This window comes from Argentina anserina, chromosome 6 (genome assembly GCF_933775445.1).
Source record: "Argentina anserina chromosome 6, drPotAnse1.1, whole genome shotgun sequence".
NCBI lineage: Eukaryota > Viridiplantae > Streptophyta > Magnoliopsida > Rosales > Rosaceae > Argentina > Argentina anserina.
The window spans coordinates 22322506-22339691 of record NC_065877.1 but is presented as its reverse complement, the minus strand read 5'-3'; the positions used below and the strand labels follow the sequence as shown (position 1 = coordinate 22339691).

Below are 17186 nucleotides of genomic sequence, written 5' to 3'. Positions count from 1 at the left end.
TGTACGAAACTTATAGTTTACTACTTTATTTTGATTTTAGTTTTTATTTTAGGTCATGCGAAAAATTATTACGGATAATAGGTTATGTAACTGAAACCGAACCGAACCAAATTGTAGGTTAACCGAAACCGTAATTTTTAGATATTTTTCTAATTTCGGTTTCAAGAAATACAAAACCGAGGCATCGGTTTCGATTTTCAATTTTCGAGTAGTGCTCTTAAGCCGAACCAATAGAACCGAGTCCACCCCTATATCACTATATCACTGTCATGGTATAGAGACTTAGGAGTGATAAATTAGTCAACTCATATCGAGCAAATCTTCCTCTAAATGAAACTAGTTTTTTGATACATTAATGTACCGTAGATGAACACATGAGACAGTAACTGAAGCTAGAAAACATAGTCAAAATCCTAATAACAAAACCGTCAGTAAGTGACTAATTTGCAGCTAGAAAGCATCATATCGAATTAATGGTTTGTTGTTAATTTCTGTCCTGGCCATTGGATGATTTGGATCAAACTAATAATTGAGGGTGAACCAGAAAAGACAAGATAATTTGAATCAAAACAGCCGCGTAGACAACACAAATGGTCATCAAGTGCAGTGACTGCCAATGATGAAGATTGCGAAGTGAACTCTGCTCTTTATTTTCATTTAACTTTACACTTTGATTTCAAGTAAACATACAAGTTTCGGCACACAGAAGATGGTTGAAAACGCTACGAATGACTAGTCTGACTTTCATACTAGGCTGCATCAGAGTTTACAAATTAAAAGGATTTAAGGATTGGAGCCTTTAAAATTTAGTAATATGAAAAGTTGAAAACTAATGTTGATCACCCAACCGAAATAATAAGTTAAGAACCAGTAAAGATTAACTAGAACAGATATGAAAAGTAAGACGGCGACAGAAACAAACTTGAATTATATTTCTCAGCTGCAGTAAATTAAAACACAAGGGAGAAACATAAAAATTCTTCCTTAATTTAAAACACTGCCAATAATACTCCTACAGAATTACCTAGAGATTCTTAACCAACTAGTTAAATCTACACATCTGCACATAATTCCTTCAGTAATTACTTTGGATGAGGAACCACCAACTGCAAAAAGTCCAAAAAGAAAATGAGTTAATTTAAAAGCAATAAAGGGCATGAGTCATGAGATATTTAACACTGAAAAACTTCAGTAACTGGGTGCTCTCTAATCAGCTCATTGCAGATACACTAAATGCAATTGTTACATAGTTTTGAGTATTTGTTAATTTAACATCCTAATGATGAACAAACTATTTGACACTAAGGGCTAGCACATGAAAGGTTGATTTACACCTTAAAATGCACCAGGATTGTAAAAACACAACCTTGATAATGCCCAAACCCAAAGACGAATTCAAATGTTAAAATTAAAAATGTCAGAAAAGAAATACAGGACTCGTCAAACGCAAGGCATACCTAAATTGAACTGGGCCAGCAAGCCAAGCATGTAAAAGAACTTGTGCTCTGCCAGCCACTTAATCATCTTTGCGCTTGTTCCGAACTTGAATTTCCAACTTGAGTAGCTGGCACACTGCTTGTTGACCCATTCTCAACAGGTGGAGGCACACCCCATTTGCCTTCTGATTCAAGTGGCTCAAACACATGAACCGCACCATCTGATAATCCTAAAGCAAACTGGTTTGGCTCTTGCGGATGTGCCGCAATAACGAGGGGCTGTACATTAGAACTGCTGCACACAAGAAAACAATGTGCTGGAATTAGAAGAGTCTTTCAATGGAATTGACTTCCAACATATTAACTTCAATGAGGTCCTTAAATATGCATGAATTACTGAAAATCTGGACTCAATTCAGCTGATAAATCATTTGAGGAAAAGTCATCTGTTTGGAGTGCATATACAGCTTTTTCCCAATAATTGAAGCATGTGAAGCCCTATCCTTTGTCTAAAATAGAATAGGACACTGGTTTCTTCTTATTTCATCTAATGAATTGGTCAAAATTCATCTCAAATAATTGATTTAGTTAAACATTAGATATTTTCAATTTTTGTGTTCAAGGTACTTTACATCTATCTGCAGATCCCAACTTAGTGTACATGGTAGGAGAGCGATGTGGGGTTCTTATGAAACTCGGATTTGGTTTGCGTCATGTCTGTCCTATTAGAAACCATGAAGTGTTGAAGATGGAAACCAAAATTCGAATATTTACTTTTGCAATTATGTTAAAAAAAATATCCAGACGCTTAGACAAGTGAAAAAAGTGTAGTTGACCAATAGTGAGATGAAAATACCTGACATTAGCAGGGAGATAAGCAGGAGGATTAATACGACATCGTAGTCTGAGATTTGCAGCACTGAAGACGCACACTGTTGCATCTAAGAAGCTGGCATAAATAAGCTGGCTATCGCATGAGAATGTTGCATGGGAGATTGGGGCAGCAGAATCACGTGGGACCCACTGGAAATAAAACAACACAATAGTAAAGCGCAATAAATGGAAGCGAGTCTTCAAATACATGCACCTAAAACAAATTGACTTACCTGCTTTACACATTCTAGCTTTGTTGTTTCAAATATGGCCAGTTGAGTCTCATGCACAACCAAGAAGTGTGTCTGATCCTGATGAAACTGAACGCGAGTATCTGACTGGGAAGACGGTGTTCTCCCAGCTGGAAGCTGCAAGAATCTGCTCTTCTGCTTTTCCCATCCGTCAGAATTCCATACACAAACCTGAAGAAGGGAGGGGTCATATTGGCTACTAGTTTTGAAATAATTTTATCATGGTAATCACAGATATCACAATTTACTAAATTACTATGTAATATGGAAGCAGTGGAAATGCTGCAAACAAGTTTGAATAGGTAACAAATGTTGGTAAAATAGGAAACTAGAGCCCTATTGTGTCCTATCAAAACTTGCTATAGACCTTGTAGTGTTTGGGTTGTATGCCTGTTTGATATACAGTATTATCTTTCTTCAGATACAATTTAGATTTTCCGCAGGAAAGGTATCTGGGAATCTGATTTGAATTTGGACTACTATCACAGGAGTAACACTACACACAAACAAGATTTGAGAAAGTGTACCTGAGAATCTGCTCCTGATGAGACTAGCACATTTAATACATGAGAGAATGCTAGGCCAGTTATCCTTTTGGAGTGACCTTTAAGCTTGCTCTTAACCTGCATCAAACAAATTATAACTAAATAACAACCATCTAAAAAAAAATAAGCATGCTGCAGGTAACTAATAATATACCAACATCATACCTCATCCACACGAACATTATATATCTGAATTGTTGAATCGTCCATGCCGATAGCTATAATATTGTTATCCTGAGGATGGAAAGCGAGAAATGTTGCAGCAGGTGGTGGTGGCATGAAAGTTGTCATTGTCTGCTCTTGCAACAAGAAATACTGATTAGTCAACAGAAAAATAAAACAATCATGTAATGAACAAAACAAAGTCTGAACTTTTGAAGACACTTTACCTTAAATGTCATCATATTGAAGAGAGAAATCTTTCCACCAGAAGCCGACATTACATAAGAATCATTCTTAGATAAAGCAAAGCAAGGAACAGCTTCTTCAGGACTTGTGTCAGTAACATCGTTTGTCATTAGAATGCCACTTGATGGCTGCCACAGTTGAGGTGATACACTGGCAGTTGCCTGCAGGATCAGTTATTGGATATTATGAAACTGATTTTTCAGATGTACAATGAAAGAACAAACAAATGATAAAAATTTCTCTGCATCACCTTGCTAACAGAGGTACGATCATTCCTTTGCCATTTCCACAGCAAATGGATGGCATTTGACGCTAATGCCAGAATTGCATTACCAGAATTTGTATAGATCAACCTTGATATCTGTAAAGATAAAGCTAATGTGAATACCATACCCCCTGCAGAACTCACTGATGCAAAAATAAAAATAAAAGGTGAAAATGCCAGTATGATTTTTGTGACCTATATTTCAACTCTCTCTAAATCATTGAAAATAGTACCTTCGACTTAAACCATTATGAATAGAAATTACTGTCAGAATATATTTTGGATCATCTTGGGCAAAAAAAGGGGTCCTGGTGTTTCCATAAAATGCACCAATATGCCATGAAACATTCCAAGAAAATAAGCTGGAAAATATCATACCTTGGTCACTCTCATGTTTTCAGGTAGCCTCAAGGAACGACATTGAGACGGTTCATTGATTTCAGTGAGTTTCCAAATCTTTGATTTGTCATTGGATTCTTCAGTTATTCTAGGTTTCACATCCCCCAAGTTCCTAGCATCTCCATTCTGTTAAGATAATAGTTTGATTAATTAAAGAATCGTAAGCCAAACCTTTAGCTATAATATACATAAGAAAGGAAGATGAAAGCAATAACAAAAATTGCGGTAATTGCTAAATAAATGCATACGCCACAAAATTAACATGTTATCTTTATACAAAAGAACAAGCATATCTAACATACCATTCCAGAAATAGCTACAGCTGATGCATTCCTCTCGGCCAGTCCAGCACTGCTAGTGGCGGCAGCGGCGGCGGCAGCAACAGAAATTGGGTTCATTGCAGGCTGAAAGCGTTCAAATGTTACGCAAGGGTGGTTTAAGAAGAAACAAGTACCGCAGGAATTTATGATCTGAAAAGTTACCTTTGCCACAACTTCAGATGTCCTTGATGCATCATAAGAAAGATTCTCAAATGTGCGCAACAACCGAACACCATCTGCATTGCCCAAAATTTTAATCCCATTCTCATTGGCAGACACAGCCAAGAGAGTGCCATCCTTGTTGAAGCGGATACGGGGGCTTGCCTACATATTATGAAAAGTAAAAATGAAAAAATAGTTTTGTAGAAACCAATTGTTTCAATTACTTGAACAGACTGAACCTACCGGGAGGCCTCCATCAGCATCAACTGTTGTTAGAAGCTGAACATTGTCCATGTCCCAGAATTTAATAGAGAAATCATCACCCGCAGCCAAAAACCGGTTTTTTGTAGTATCAAACTGCACAACACCAAAAGAACGCTTGCGGAAGCCTTGATAGGTCCTTTTCACTGCCCCTTCACTTTCATTCCATTCAACAATATATGACTCACCCTCTTTACTTGTCCCGCATGAAAAGAGCCTGCAAAAATTTACCCACCACCAATGAAAACAGGAATGATAAATCATGTAGCCTGCCCAGGCAAGTCAAGCGTAAAGTACAGGTAATGTGTACAGACCTTGTGCCATCTGCACTGTATGCCATGGTTGTGCACCAGCGCCCAGGAGCATCATAATCAACTCGAGATCCCAAATTGTCATAAAGCCAGGCCTTTATCTTTCCATCCAGTGCTGTTGAAAAGATAAACTGAAAAGCAAAACAAAAAATATGAACACCAGAAACCAAGGAAAGACTACTAACTAGAGACAGACATGCAAGGTGTGTTCAGACAAAAGCTTAAAAAGTTGGACAACCTGAATGTTTTCCTTATAGTGTGGGCAGACAGAATAAACTGGGGCCTCATGACCTTCAAAAGTATACTGTTTTGAACCAGTTGCAGCATCCCACACCTAAAATTACAAAGAAAATTCAGCAAGGAACAGATAATTTTTTTCCAATTAGACCAGGAAATATGTTGAACAACTTAATCAACCTTGATTGTTTTGTCATCCCCACAGGTTATTACACAAAGCTGCTTATTGGGGTGGGAGAATGCTAGATCATTTACGCCACCAACATGAGCATCAATCTGTGACAGTATATACAGAGTCTTCATCAGTATGGCAAACTTAGGATAGCAGGTAGGGTGGAAGAAGATGAAAGGAGTACCCTCAAAAGTATACCTCTAGATGTTGTCGTATATCATCACTTCCATGATAAGAGTAGATTTGAACAATGTGCCTTGAGTAAGCAACACCTGTAATTCGGTTGTTTAAGATACATCAATTAAAAACCCAATCCACACCTTCAATAGTGCACATATACCATGGGTACTTCAAATGGCCTAGCTTACCAAATAAAGAACCATCAGGGCTCCAAATTACACGGTTAACAGATACTCCAGGATCCTTTACCAGAGCAGCCTGAATCATATGAAGAGAAATTAATTCAGTCTAATCAAATCTTACAGCCACAAAGGCAAAACCAACGGAGCATGCGTGCCTTTTTTTATTCTTTTATGAGATTAGGCAGAAGTGGACAGACCTGTAGAGGCATTGAACAAGAACTAAGATCCCAAACTTTGAAGTTCCTTAAAAGCAGTCGCTCCCTGGATCCTACTTCCCACAGACCTATGTCTCCGACATTGGTACCAACTGAAGAATCACGGTAAGAACAATCAACAATTAATTGGAACATAAACAGCAAGCAACATATAACCATAATAGGACAGATAGCTGAGAACTGAAAGTCTACATATGAAAGTAAAGCACAGATGTAAAATAAAATACAAACCAAGAAGCAGAGTCTGCTGAAGAGGATGAAAATCCATGCTCATGGGCGATGAACCCTGATTTAAATTCCGTGCAACATTCTTTGGCAAGTCATCAGGTGCATTCAAAGCTTGACCATGACTGTGACCCGGAAATGACACTGGCAATATGTTAACAGGGAGATTAACCTGCACAAAGTTAGAAATGTATGTAATCAAAAGGTAAGCCAGAAAGAACACAAAATAAATATTTAAAAGCTGATAGCTACAAATACGAAAATACCTCATTGGAAAGACCCATGGGTCTTGTTCGCTTAGAAACATGATCAGAATCCCCAGACGGGTAATCTACAGAAGGATTAGTTGGGGGAGTCCTTGGATGTTTCAAGGCAGCTATACAATGAAATAAATTACCTCAATTAGAAATTATAATTCAAAGTAAAACTAAGAGCCAGAGTAGTTACTATATGATAACTAACCTGTTATTGAGGGACCACCAAGACCAATAGCTCCTCCTTCAGAAACTGTTGGATGAGTAACAGTGGAAGCATTAGACATCCAACCTGCAAGGGGTATTGGAACCGGGGCTGGTGTAGGTTGAAAGGGCTGAAAATACAAGGCCAGGCACATCAATAAGAGCTCTTTCAGAACAGAAACACTACACATATCCTTTATTAAACTACCAGTAAGAGTGTTAACCCACCCCGTGTGCACCTAGAGGAGGAAATCCTCCAGCTTTCGGTAAGGATCCGAGCAATGGATTGTTTGCAGGTGACGGGGCCCGAGCACCATTGGGTTGTCCACATGAGTGATCCACGAAAAGAGTTTTTATATCTGGATTCGGCCTTGGATTCTTACAAAGCTGATGTTGCCAGTTTAAGCTGTAATTTACAGAAGAAAACATCAGTTCTCTTTATGTAAAATCAGAAAGGGTAATAATGTGCTCAAGTACTAGTTACTAGTGGCTTTTAAAATTTCTGACAACAGATGCTGGAATCAACTTGTGTACCAATGTCAATGTAGAATTTCCAGGATACACTCACATGCACCAGGCCCCTATGCTATTGAGTCATTATATTAAGATTCACTTTTTTGGGAACTGCTAGAATGTTGATGATTTTTTTTATGTTACAGCATTCAATGTCACAACTCACCACTCATTGGCTAGAATTAACACTTCATGATGTATTCATTCAGTCATTCTGAATGCCATGATGAACATGATCTTAACTAAAGCATGTGTCATGAAAAAATACAAAAAATCCAAATCAGCTATAAATCACAACACTGAAGTGAGATAACCACTTGCAATTCAGCTATATATCACAATTGAAGTGAGTTAGCCACTTGCAATTCAGTAATGAATCATAATTGAAGTGAACAGCTAATGTTTTATTATTGAAGAGAAATTAATGGGGTATTACCTTTGGTTAATTAGCGTTCGCAGCCTTGAATTTTTGAGGTTTGGGAATTGCAACTTATCACGGAATAAGGGATTAGCCTCGATCAATTTCTTTAGTTCAACAAGCATAATTGCCCTGGCAGACTTTGTATCTCCATATTTGGATAACTGTTCATTCTCCCTGCAGTGCAACAGACCATTTTATTGCTCATTGCCCAAGTCTCTCTACTAACAAGGCTGGAAACATTATCACAGTGAGAACATACCTAAAATTATCCAGGGTCAGAAGCTGAGTGATTTCCTTGAAAAGTTCTTCATTAAATGTGGCAAACACCTTTAAGTCCTTCACCAATATGTCCACTGCTTTAGACCGGTCATGCCTAGTAAAGTCCAAAACAATCTAATTACATCAAAATTCCTCAATGCAGGTAAACACTTCCAACAAAAATTTCCGTTCCAACAAGCAAATGAACTTAGAGTAAAACACTATAAGCTTACTTGTCCAATGCCTCGAGATACTTCTGCTTCCTTATCTCGAAAAATATTTTCATGGAGTAGCGGTTGTCGTCCACCTTAGTGAACCCAGAGAGGTACTTCTCTACTTCATCCCAGTTGCCATTATGCACCTCATCCTCAAAATACTTCATATTAAAGAAAAACCCAGATTCCTGTTCTAGCCTATTGAATTCAAAATGCAATTAATGATACACATTCAGATAAATAATCACCAATAACAAGAAACTGAAAAAAAAACAAATAATAAAAAATTGGAAACAAGCCCCACTTGTGAACAGTCTCTTTGAATTTTTCCTCATCTAGAAACTGCAAGATCAGGAACACAAGCTCCCTACTGAGGGAAGACATCTTGACCACCCAGTCTAGCCCTGTTCGATTCCAAACCCAGATATATCACTCCAAATATAACTAGATCTGCAACACCATAAACCAATACATATAAAAATCAAATTGGGTCAACTTCAAACAGCTCAAAAATCCACACAAAATTCAAAACCAGCAAGAAAAACTTCAAAAAACGCATACCCAGAACTAGATCATAAAACTAAAACCCCATTCTGCCCATTGTATCATTCATTTTGACTAACACATCAACAATTTCATTGATTTTTAACATAGACCAAAAGTAAAGGAGAATTCTTTTCAACTTTATGAGGATCAAAGAGGCAAAGAAAGAAGCTTTAAGACGAATCGAAGATGCAAAAGCAAACCCACCTAAGGAGAAAAATACCAACAACCAAAAAATAAAAACCCAAAAGTTTGAGATTCCTAAAACCCAAAGACAGAGAAAGCTCTCACCTTGGAAGAACCAAATCAGAACACCAACCAGAATTACAGAAAGAGAGAGAGACCCAGAACAGAACAGGAGCTCAGAGATATAGCTTTCTCTCTCCTCACTTAGTAAACTCTGTTTCTTTCTCTCTCTAATTTTTGTTATTATATATAGCCAAGAGAGAAAGAGAGAGAAAGGAGACATTCAACTTGCAGAAATGGGTGATTTTTATAGGAGGAGGCGACAGATAAAAGAGAAGATGGATGATAACCAGCTCCACAGATCACCCTATAACCTATCATTTCATGTAATAGCTTATCGCACTTGTGATAGGTTTACTGCATAAGTTCTAGCACTTATAATAGGTCCAGGAAGATATGGGTCCCACTGAGCCGGGCATTTGTCGAGTCCACCGGCGCGGAATCACTAGCTGACAACTGTTATTCAGCAGATACATACGGGTGAGATAATTGCCTGCGGCAGCTTCGACAGTACTCCGCCAATGAGAGTCGTTTGACTGGGTTTAGAAGCTTTGACCTGGAATGTTAGGACGAGAACTGACCAATGGGATTGAGTCCAAACCCTGGCTGAAATGTAGCGGAAACTAGTCCCGGATAGCGATATTCACTACCACCAGATCCCCTTGAAAAACGACAAGCCTTCTCGGACCGGCCTCGAAAGCGATTTACCCCCAGATTTTGAGACGAATTACGATGGCATGCCACTAGCCACTCCCGGTAAACTCATTGAATATCACGTGATTCGGTCATACAGGTCACGATAAGTGTTGGTGAGTAATCGCGATATAACGTTGTAATAGTTAATTAGTGAGAATGTTGTGATGGTTACGGAAGCGAGTGAAGCTGTAGATTTCTAGTAGTGACGTGGGGTTTTTTATCCAAGACCAGAGGGTACGTGAACCATATTTAGATGTACCAATGTACCATTATGCTCAACAAGGAAAATGTTTCTTTTTTCTTTTCCCAAAGAAAATGTCAATTTAAAGCATGCTGTCCTTTTCCCAGTCCCAGTTCCTTGCCCTGTCAACCAAAATCCAAGTGATTTCTCTTAGCTCTGCTGCTGCCCTTCAGCTTCTGAGTATGTAAATTCATACACTGCATCTATCATTATTTTTTCTGAATCTCCAACCCTCCCTGGTACAGTTGTGGCGTGTAGTGATGCTTGTTGGGTAGATGAGTCGAAAGGTGATGTTGGGGTTGTGATATTTGATCATTTGGGTCATCATTTGGGGGGGGGGATTCGGCTGTTGTTTTGAAGGCAGAGAGCGTTGAGATTGCTGAAGCCCATGCTGTCTTGACTGGTGTGGATCTTGCCTTACAAAGAGGCTATAAATTGGTGAGATTCCGCTCTGATTCTCGGAATGTTATATCCAAGTTGCAAACAAATTGCACTTGTAATAATTGAAAAACGTCAATCATCATGGAAGAAATTACCTTGAGGTGCCGGTTTTTTGAACGGATTGATTGGAAATAGATTCCCCAGGAAGCTAATTGCGCTGCACATGAGGCAGCCAATCTTGGTTTTCGGACGGTGGGTCTTCGCTACTGGTCGGAGACTCCCCCACCGTCTCTAACAATGTTACTGAGGAATGATGGAATCCCTTGTCCTTACTAATTTTGTTGTGCCGGAGCATATGCTCCTCTTTTTGTGCGTTGCTTGTCCTGCTTCCTCTCTCATTTGTTGAGTTGAGATTTGGACAACAATGCTTACTGGTTATTTGTAATGGGCTACATATTATGGTTGGGTCTCTGTTTGGGTGTTGCCCCATTTCTTGTCTATGAATATTCAGCTTTAACAACAACAACAAAAACAAAATCCACAAGATAATAATTGCAAGCTAAGATGGACCATTGAAAACCCTATTTGAGAGCTCCAGAAAATAAAGAGAAAAAAGATTGTATTGGTGCTTGTCCGGCGTTGGCTTTCGGCCACGTCGTTGTGGATTGGGTCAAGTAAGGCAACGTAGTTGACGAAGGGAATTAGGATTTTGATAGAGATGAGTCCGAGAGAGTCTGGCAGATCTATTAGGTTTTTATGATATTTTTTGTTTTATTTAAAAAATCAAAACTATATTTATTATTGCCGAAGGTTATATATTTTGGTACTTTAAAAGATATGTCGTTTTGAACAAAACAGGTAAGAAGAATTCATATAAAAATCGAACTCTTCCGACATAAGAAATACATAATGTATGCTTTTCTTCTCTCTATGTTCTTCATCTTCATCTATTGATTTCAAAAGTTCCCTTCACTTCCAATTCATACTTAAATATTATGGGCAATTGATAAAAAGTTGGCATCTCGTCTACCGTGAACGTGTGAAGCGGATTAGACATCATATGAGGTATAAGGGTTGTATCTTGGAATGTGTAGACGACCACTAACACTCACACGGGGGGAGGGGTATACGACTTTAAGACAACGAGTGTCATGCCTCTTTTGTACTCACAGGCCAGATTTCTCTAACTTTTACTCTGTCTTATTTATATATTTGTGATTATGGATTAAGTTATGTGATAACTGAATAGATATATTGCTGCAATTTCAATAAGATATGGTTGGAGCGTCCTTGTTCCGACATGGATGTGAGTCGTTAAGGAGGATGTAATCAGGCATTGTGCGATCCAAATAGATTTTTGTGGTGAGTAGATGTATCGACTTGTTCTGGTTTGCTCCCATGGTGGATTTGGTGTCTGTAAGCCGATAATTGTCTGTCGTTGATGATGGTTGCGGAGCTCCCCTTTGTTAGGTCTAATAGTTGGCTTGGGATGGATGTAATTTGCTTGCTTATAGGTTGGTACCAAGCTATGAAGCACGGACACAAACATGAGTGTATGTATTAGACACAATACAATATGCAGACACGACAAATTAAAAATTATTTAATACGGATATATGATGGACATGTTCATTAAATATCATTTTAATATATATATTAAAAATTAATTTATAAAATTTAAAACTATTTAGATTGTTACATACATCAAAATTTACATCAATATAACCAAAATCCACTTCTGTTGGAATGGTGAGGAGTTCTCATCTACCTTTGACAACTAAGGTTCAAATCTTATCACGAGCAACTTTCATTTTTATCTCAATTTTCTCCTCTTATTTGTGTATTTTCATCAGACACACATGTTCATTTCAGATACGGGCGTATCCAAACTATGTCAATTTCGGACATGCGTGTTCACGTGTGTTCGTGTCATGTCCATCTAACACGCAAGATGCAACTAAGTGCAAGTATACGTGCTACATAAGTACCAAGTTTAGTGGGTTGGTTTATCTCATCTCCATATTGTCTTAAATGGGCCATGCATGATTTCTTTTTCGTTTTACAGCTAGTATTGATGTTCAGCTTTTTTTACGTAGCTTTTAATTTTCTCAGTACGTAGTTTGTAATTTGAGATGAGCTTAGTCCACAATGCCCTATAGCTTGTCTTGAAGTTTGTTCATGCTTGACGCATTATCACGTCATATAGCTTTTGTCACTAGAATTTATTCCATTTCCCTAAAAAATAAATAAATTTAACCACATGAACCCGGACTGCCTAAATGGGTGTCATCGGTATTGTTTAAAAACAAGCATTATAGACCCGCGACCCTGCTGTACGTAGTGCTGTATTTGAACCAACCTATGCGTGCATTTGGTCCAAATTGATTCATATATACTATTCAACCTGAATACATAGGTCACAAACCTATAAACAAAATACAACATGACCAAAGCTTGAGCACAATTAATTGTATACCCTAGCTATAGCTCGATCGCAACCAAACATGGTCTAATCCTACCAATAACAAATAAAGATTTTCCAATAAAGATCATCTTATTAAGAATTAATTGAGGATTTTCTAAGTAATTATTAATTAGACCAATTTTTTATTTCAACCGTTACATTTTAGGTATATAATAGTATATTAGATATACAAATTTTCAGTTAATTTAGTACTTGTTAAGATATCAAACTAGATCAAATGAATGAACGGACTAAAATTGACAAACATAAACTATTCAAGTTCATAATGAGTAAATTATACTTAAAATGTCTTAATAAGTGTCAAATTTGATGAAATTTTACAGAAATAATATACTTATATATATCTATAAACTAAACGATCGAGATATAAATATAAATATGAGATTTGAAAGTGTGTGAATTGAAAATGTTCTCAACAAAATAATCCTCGTTAAAAATGGCCCAATAAATAAAAACTCTAGAAACTTCTCCCAAGACGAATAACTCTTTGTCTCCATCAGTTTATCTAATATCTGAATCCCAGCTGCATCATCGACCATTAGAGCACTGTCACCAAAAGTGGCACTGAGCACCAGCCATGTTTCGAGGCCAAAAAAATAAAATATGGTGCTAGCTTCAAGTACCACTGGGATCATATTGGAAGCTAGACAAGGTGCCAAAAATTGCGATAGACGATCATTCAACTATCCTATGAGGATTTTCGCCTCACTCCCGAGTCCTGATCAGTACATCACATGGAAGCCTTGAATGATAAAACTACTGTGATAAAACAATGTGACAAAGCACCATATGTTTATCTCCTATTTTACTGATGAATAAAGACCATGAATAAAATGGGTATACTATTAACTCGAGTAACAAAGCTCTCCCTGCTGGTGATTTAACTTACAATAATGAGGAATTCATTTGCAGAAGCTGATGGTACGTACATTGTCAAGTTCCGGTTTGTAGCCAAGTGCCTGGCTTTGTCCATTTGTCTGGGTTTGTAAACCTGAGACTTGTGCCTTAATTGTTATATGATGAAATATGTACCAGTTGGGGAATTTGACCAAAATCCAGACTGTAACTGTACCATCTCATTATTTGCTTGTCCTTCCAAATGGTCCACAACTTGGAAATTGGTATCTGGATTCTATAACATGTTCAATACCTTACCTCAGTCAAAAATATATATATTTCTTTTTTGGTCAAAATATATATTTCTTTTGACCATACGTTTCATAACTGATTACTCATACTATCAAATTCAGCTCCTAAATATGATTACTACTCACTAGGAGGCCGGTTGCATACAGAGATAAAAATAGTTCAACAAAAAACAGTTAAAGGGGGAGACGACGAAGAACACATGAGAGAGAAGGAGAGAGAGAGAGAGAGAGAACAATCATCTCCTCAATATTAAAACAAACCTCAATTAACAAAAATTTATCACGGGTCAATATGTTAGAGAGATGGTTAAAATTGTTGGAAGATATTTTTCATCATTTAGCAATTATGAATATTTTGAGCGAGATAAGTAGTTCTAAAAAGTATTCTATTGAAATGCACAGTGGCATCAGCCATCAGAAAAGGATGTCGTACATGCTGGTTTTCATTTTTCACTACTCTAATGACTAAGTCAGCCAATGTACATATGTTTACAGAGTGACTACATATAAATAGTAAATGCGTACGTAGCCATTACGAAGAGAAGGAAACATTCTTTAGGTGAAGGAGAAAGTGATATATTGCTTCTAATTTTTTGGTCGAATATTATTGCTTCTAATTGATGTGGAACTCATGTGTTTCTTATTGCTTCCCAAGTCTTCAGAGCTTTTGGTGAGCCTTCTTAGCACCACGTGAGGCGTGTGGTGTCTTGGTGGCTTTGATGTCAAACTTAGTGTCCCTCTATCGGGAGCTGTTGCCTGTTGAAAGTAGTGTCTATAGTTGTTCATTATGGAAAAAAAATTGAAAAATTATATTATGAATTGATGCATAATAAAAATTGTTTGAATTGAAAGAGTGCATAATAAGGCATTATTAGATTAATAAGTAGTGGTTTTCACGTGGAAAATTCTATGCTGCAGTGCTGTATGCGTGCAGCGGTTTTAATCCACCGTCCATACATCTCATATACCTTACGTATTTTTTAAGACACCTTTTATTCACCATCCAATTCGATATGTATAATATGCGGGGTTGTACACTAATCAAACCCGTTTTCAAGTGGCCTATCTGACCGTGCTACCAGCATTCTGACAAGCGTTTGGCGACATGTCATTTTCCCCAACTAAAGAGTCTTCTCCTCTCAAATATCTCTCCACCCGGTATAACGAATTAAAATACCACGAGAAAACGGGTCAATCACATCGGTTCCTTCGTCCATGAATGAATGATCCCCTCGCCTCCCTTGACGTAGTAGTGGTCAGTTGTCAGAGCCAGTGGGAGGTCTTATTTTACTTCCTCTCTTTCAATGACTCTCTCCCCTCTATTTTTTTTCTTTAAATAAATAAATTTGTTGGACGATGACTAATTTCAAGAGAGTGGATCAGTACTCCGCTGGAGTGCGGGCACCGGTCATATGCACGTCATGTGATTGTTAAGTAATAAGTCTCTGTCAGTTAGTTTAATTGACTTCAACCCATTGAAGTTTTCAAAAAGAACGTAAAAACTAGAATAATTACCATTTCACTAAAAATCATTTTATCCGCCCCCAAACTCAAATTTGAAACACGAGTAACAACCAAAAACTAGCAGGATGTAATAGTGATTTGAGGATGTAATAATAATAATATATTTGTTTTCTAGTCATTGTTTGAATTGTTCTTTGTTTTGTTTTAAATTTAGATGATTTTCTTTTGTTAGTAGTTTTGTAGATACAATTTTGCACTAAGATTTCAACTTTTTACGTAGTTCGCTAGAACGAAATGTGTTAGTGTTTTTTCATTTATATAAAGAGAAAAATCTTTAAATAGTACCTGAATTATGCCTCAATGCACATTTTGGTACTTACACTTTTAAAAACACCCAAATGGTACCTAAATTAATGCTCTATCAGCCATTACAGTACCCCAGTTTGATTTGCCATTAAAAATGAGGTTAAAATCATCTCCAAACACATTTTCGCTAGTAGTGTCGTGTACCATTTAAGGATTTTCTCTCTTATATAGACTGTGTCATTGTTCAAAAAACAAAACACTAAAAATAATTTGGTCTTCATGCATATGATTGTAGACACATTAAATTTAATAAAATAAATCATCTTCATTAAATGATTAAATCGACCAATAGCCCGAAAATTGCACATGTGGCCCAAAAGTCAACAAATTTGGTGCGGATCCGAATAAAACTCGTGTTAGTACATAAATGGATGATCGTAATTGAAGCTACGTGATTCCGACGTAAATCGGAAATTGAATGTCGTTGACGATTCGAAATGGTAATCGGACATTTGATTAAATTAATAAATTCCTTAACGGTTATAATTAAGTCAATTATTTTCTGTTTAATTTAGTTATGAGAATAACTAATTTTAAATTAATCGAAAAACACATATTGATTTAATTATACAATTAAAGAAATTTATTATTTTAGTGTCATTAAAATATTCTATAAATAGGAACTTTAATACTATAAATACCCCCTTCAACATGAATAAATGGGACTTGGAGAAGAAGAGAGATAATCACTTGAGCAAGATCACCCTCGACAAATCCCGAAGTCTCTTAAATCCACGAAGATCATCAAATCCACGAAGAATCGTCAAGCCACCAAATCGCATATTCTTCATCAAATCCAAATCCAAACTCAAGTCCACGAAGAATCATCAAGCGACCAAATCGCTCGTTCTTCATCAAATCCAAATCCAAATCAAACTCAAATTCTCAAGATCAAGTGCACGTCACCCTTGAGTCAAGTCATATACGGAGATAGAATCAGAGGAGTTCACAAAGATTGTAACCCTGCGCTTGATATTCAATAAATCACATTTTATTTGTACACGTGTCTGCATTCTTGTTTGTTTTCAGATTATCGTTCTACAATGATATCTGTTTATTCTTATTTACTTCGATCTCATTTGATGTAACGATTTGAGGTGGCTTAATGTGGTCGTATAAAAACAGAGTTATTAGTTTTCTCTGCATGGTTTATTCATTTCATCTTCACAACCTCAATAGCCTTTTTCATCTTCATCAATCATATGTGTGATTCGAATGGCTAGTTTTCACTTTTCATTGAATACCTTGATAATATTGTTTTCTTTCAAAAAGGTCGCGTCAATATTATTATCTAAACATAAAACGTTAT

The 17186-nt window shown here is 37.0% G+C and overlaps 1 protein-coding gene across 2 annotated transcripts; it reads right to left on the bottom strand.

Annotated features, from left to right (window-relative positions):
- Positions 1-913: 913 nt before the first annotated feature.
- Positions 914-9306, bottom strand: LOC126800402 (protein TOPLESS). Of its 2 annotated transcripts, none has more exons than XM_050527770.1 (27): positions 9142-9306; positions 8612-8757; positions 8326-8505; positions 8094-8207; positions 7850-8008; positions 7129-7306; positions 6905-7031; positions 6709-6818; positions 6449-6614; positions 6200-6309; positions 6009-6078; positions 5839-5912; positions 5649-5744; positions 5470-5565; positions 5235-5362; positions 4903-5137; positions 4660-4821; positions 4480-4581; positions 4157-4303; positions 3764-3874; positions 3495-3674; positions 3271-3399; positions 3088-3183; positions 2543-2731; positions 2293-2459; positions 1458-1731; positions 914-1106 (listed from the first exon to the last, which is right to left on the bottom strand). In XM_050527770.1, the coding sequence occupies exons 2-26, from the start codon at positions 8689-8691 to the stop codon at positions 1521-1523; spliced, it is 3417 nt and encodes a 1138-aa protein (XP_050383727.1). In that variant the 5' UTR covers positions 8692-8757; positions 9142-9306; the 3' UTR covers positions 914-1106; positions 1458-1520. The 2 variants fall into 2 exon arrangements, with proteins under 2 accessions (XP_050383727.1, XP_050383728.1); XM_050527771.1 differs by having other exon boundaries at positions 1458-1728.
- Between the last annotated feature and the right edge of the window lie 7880 nt (positions 9307-17186).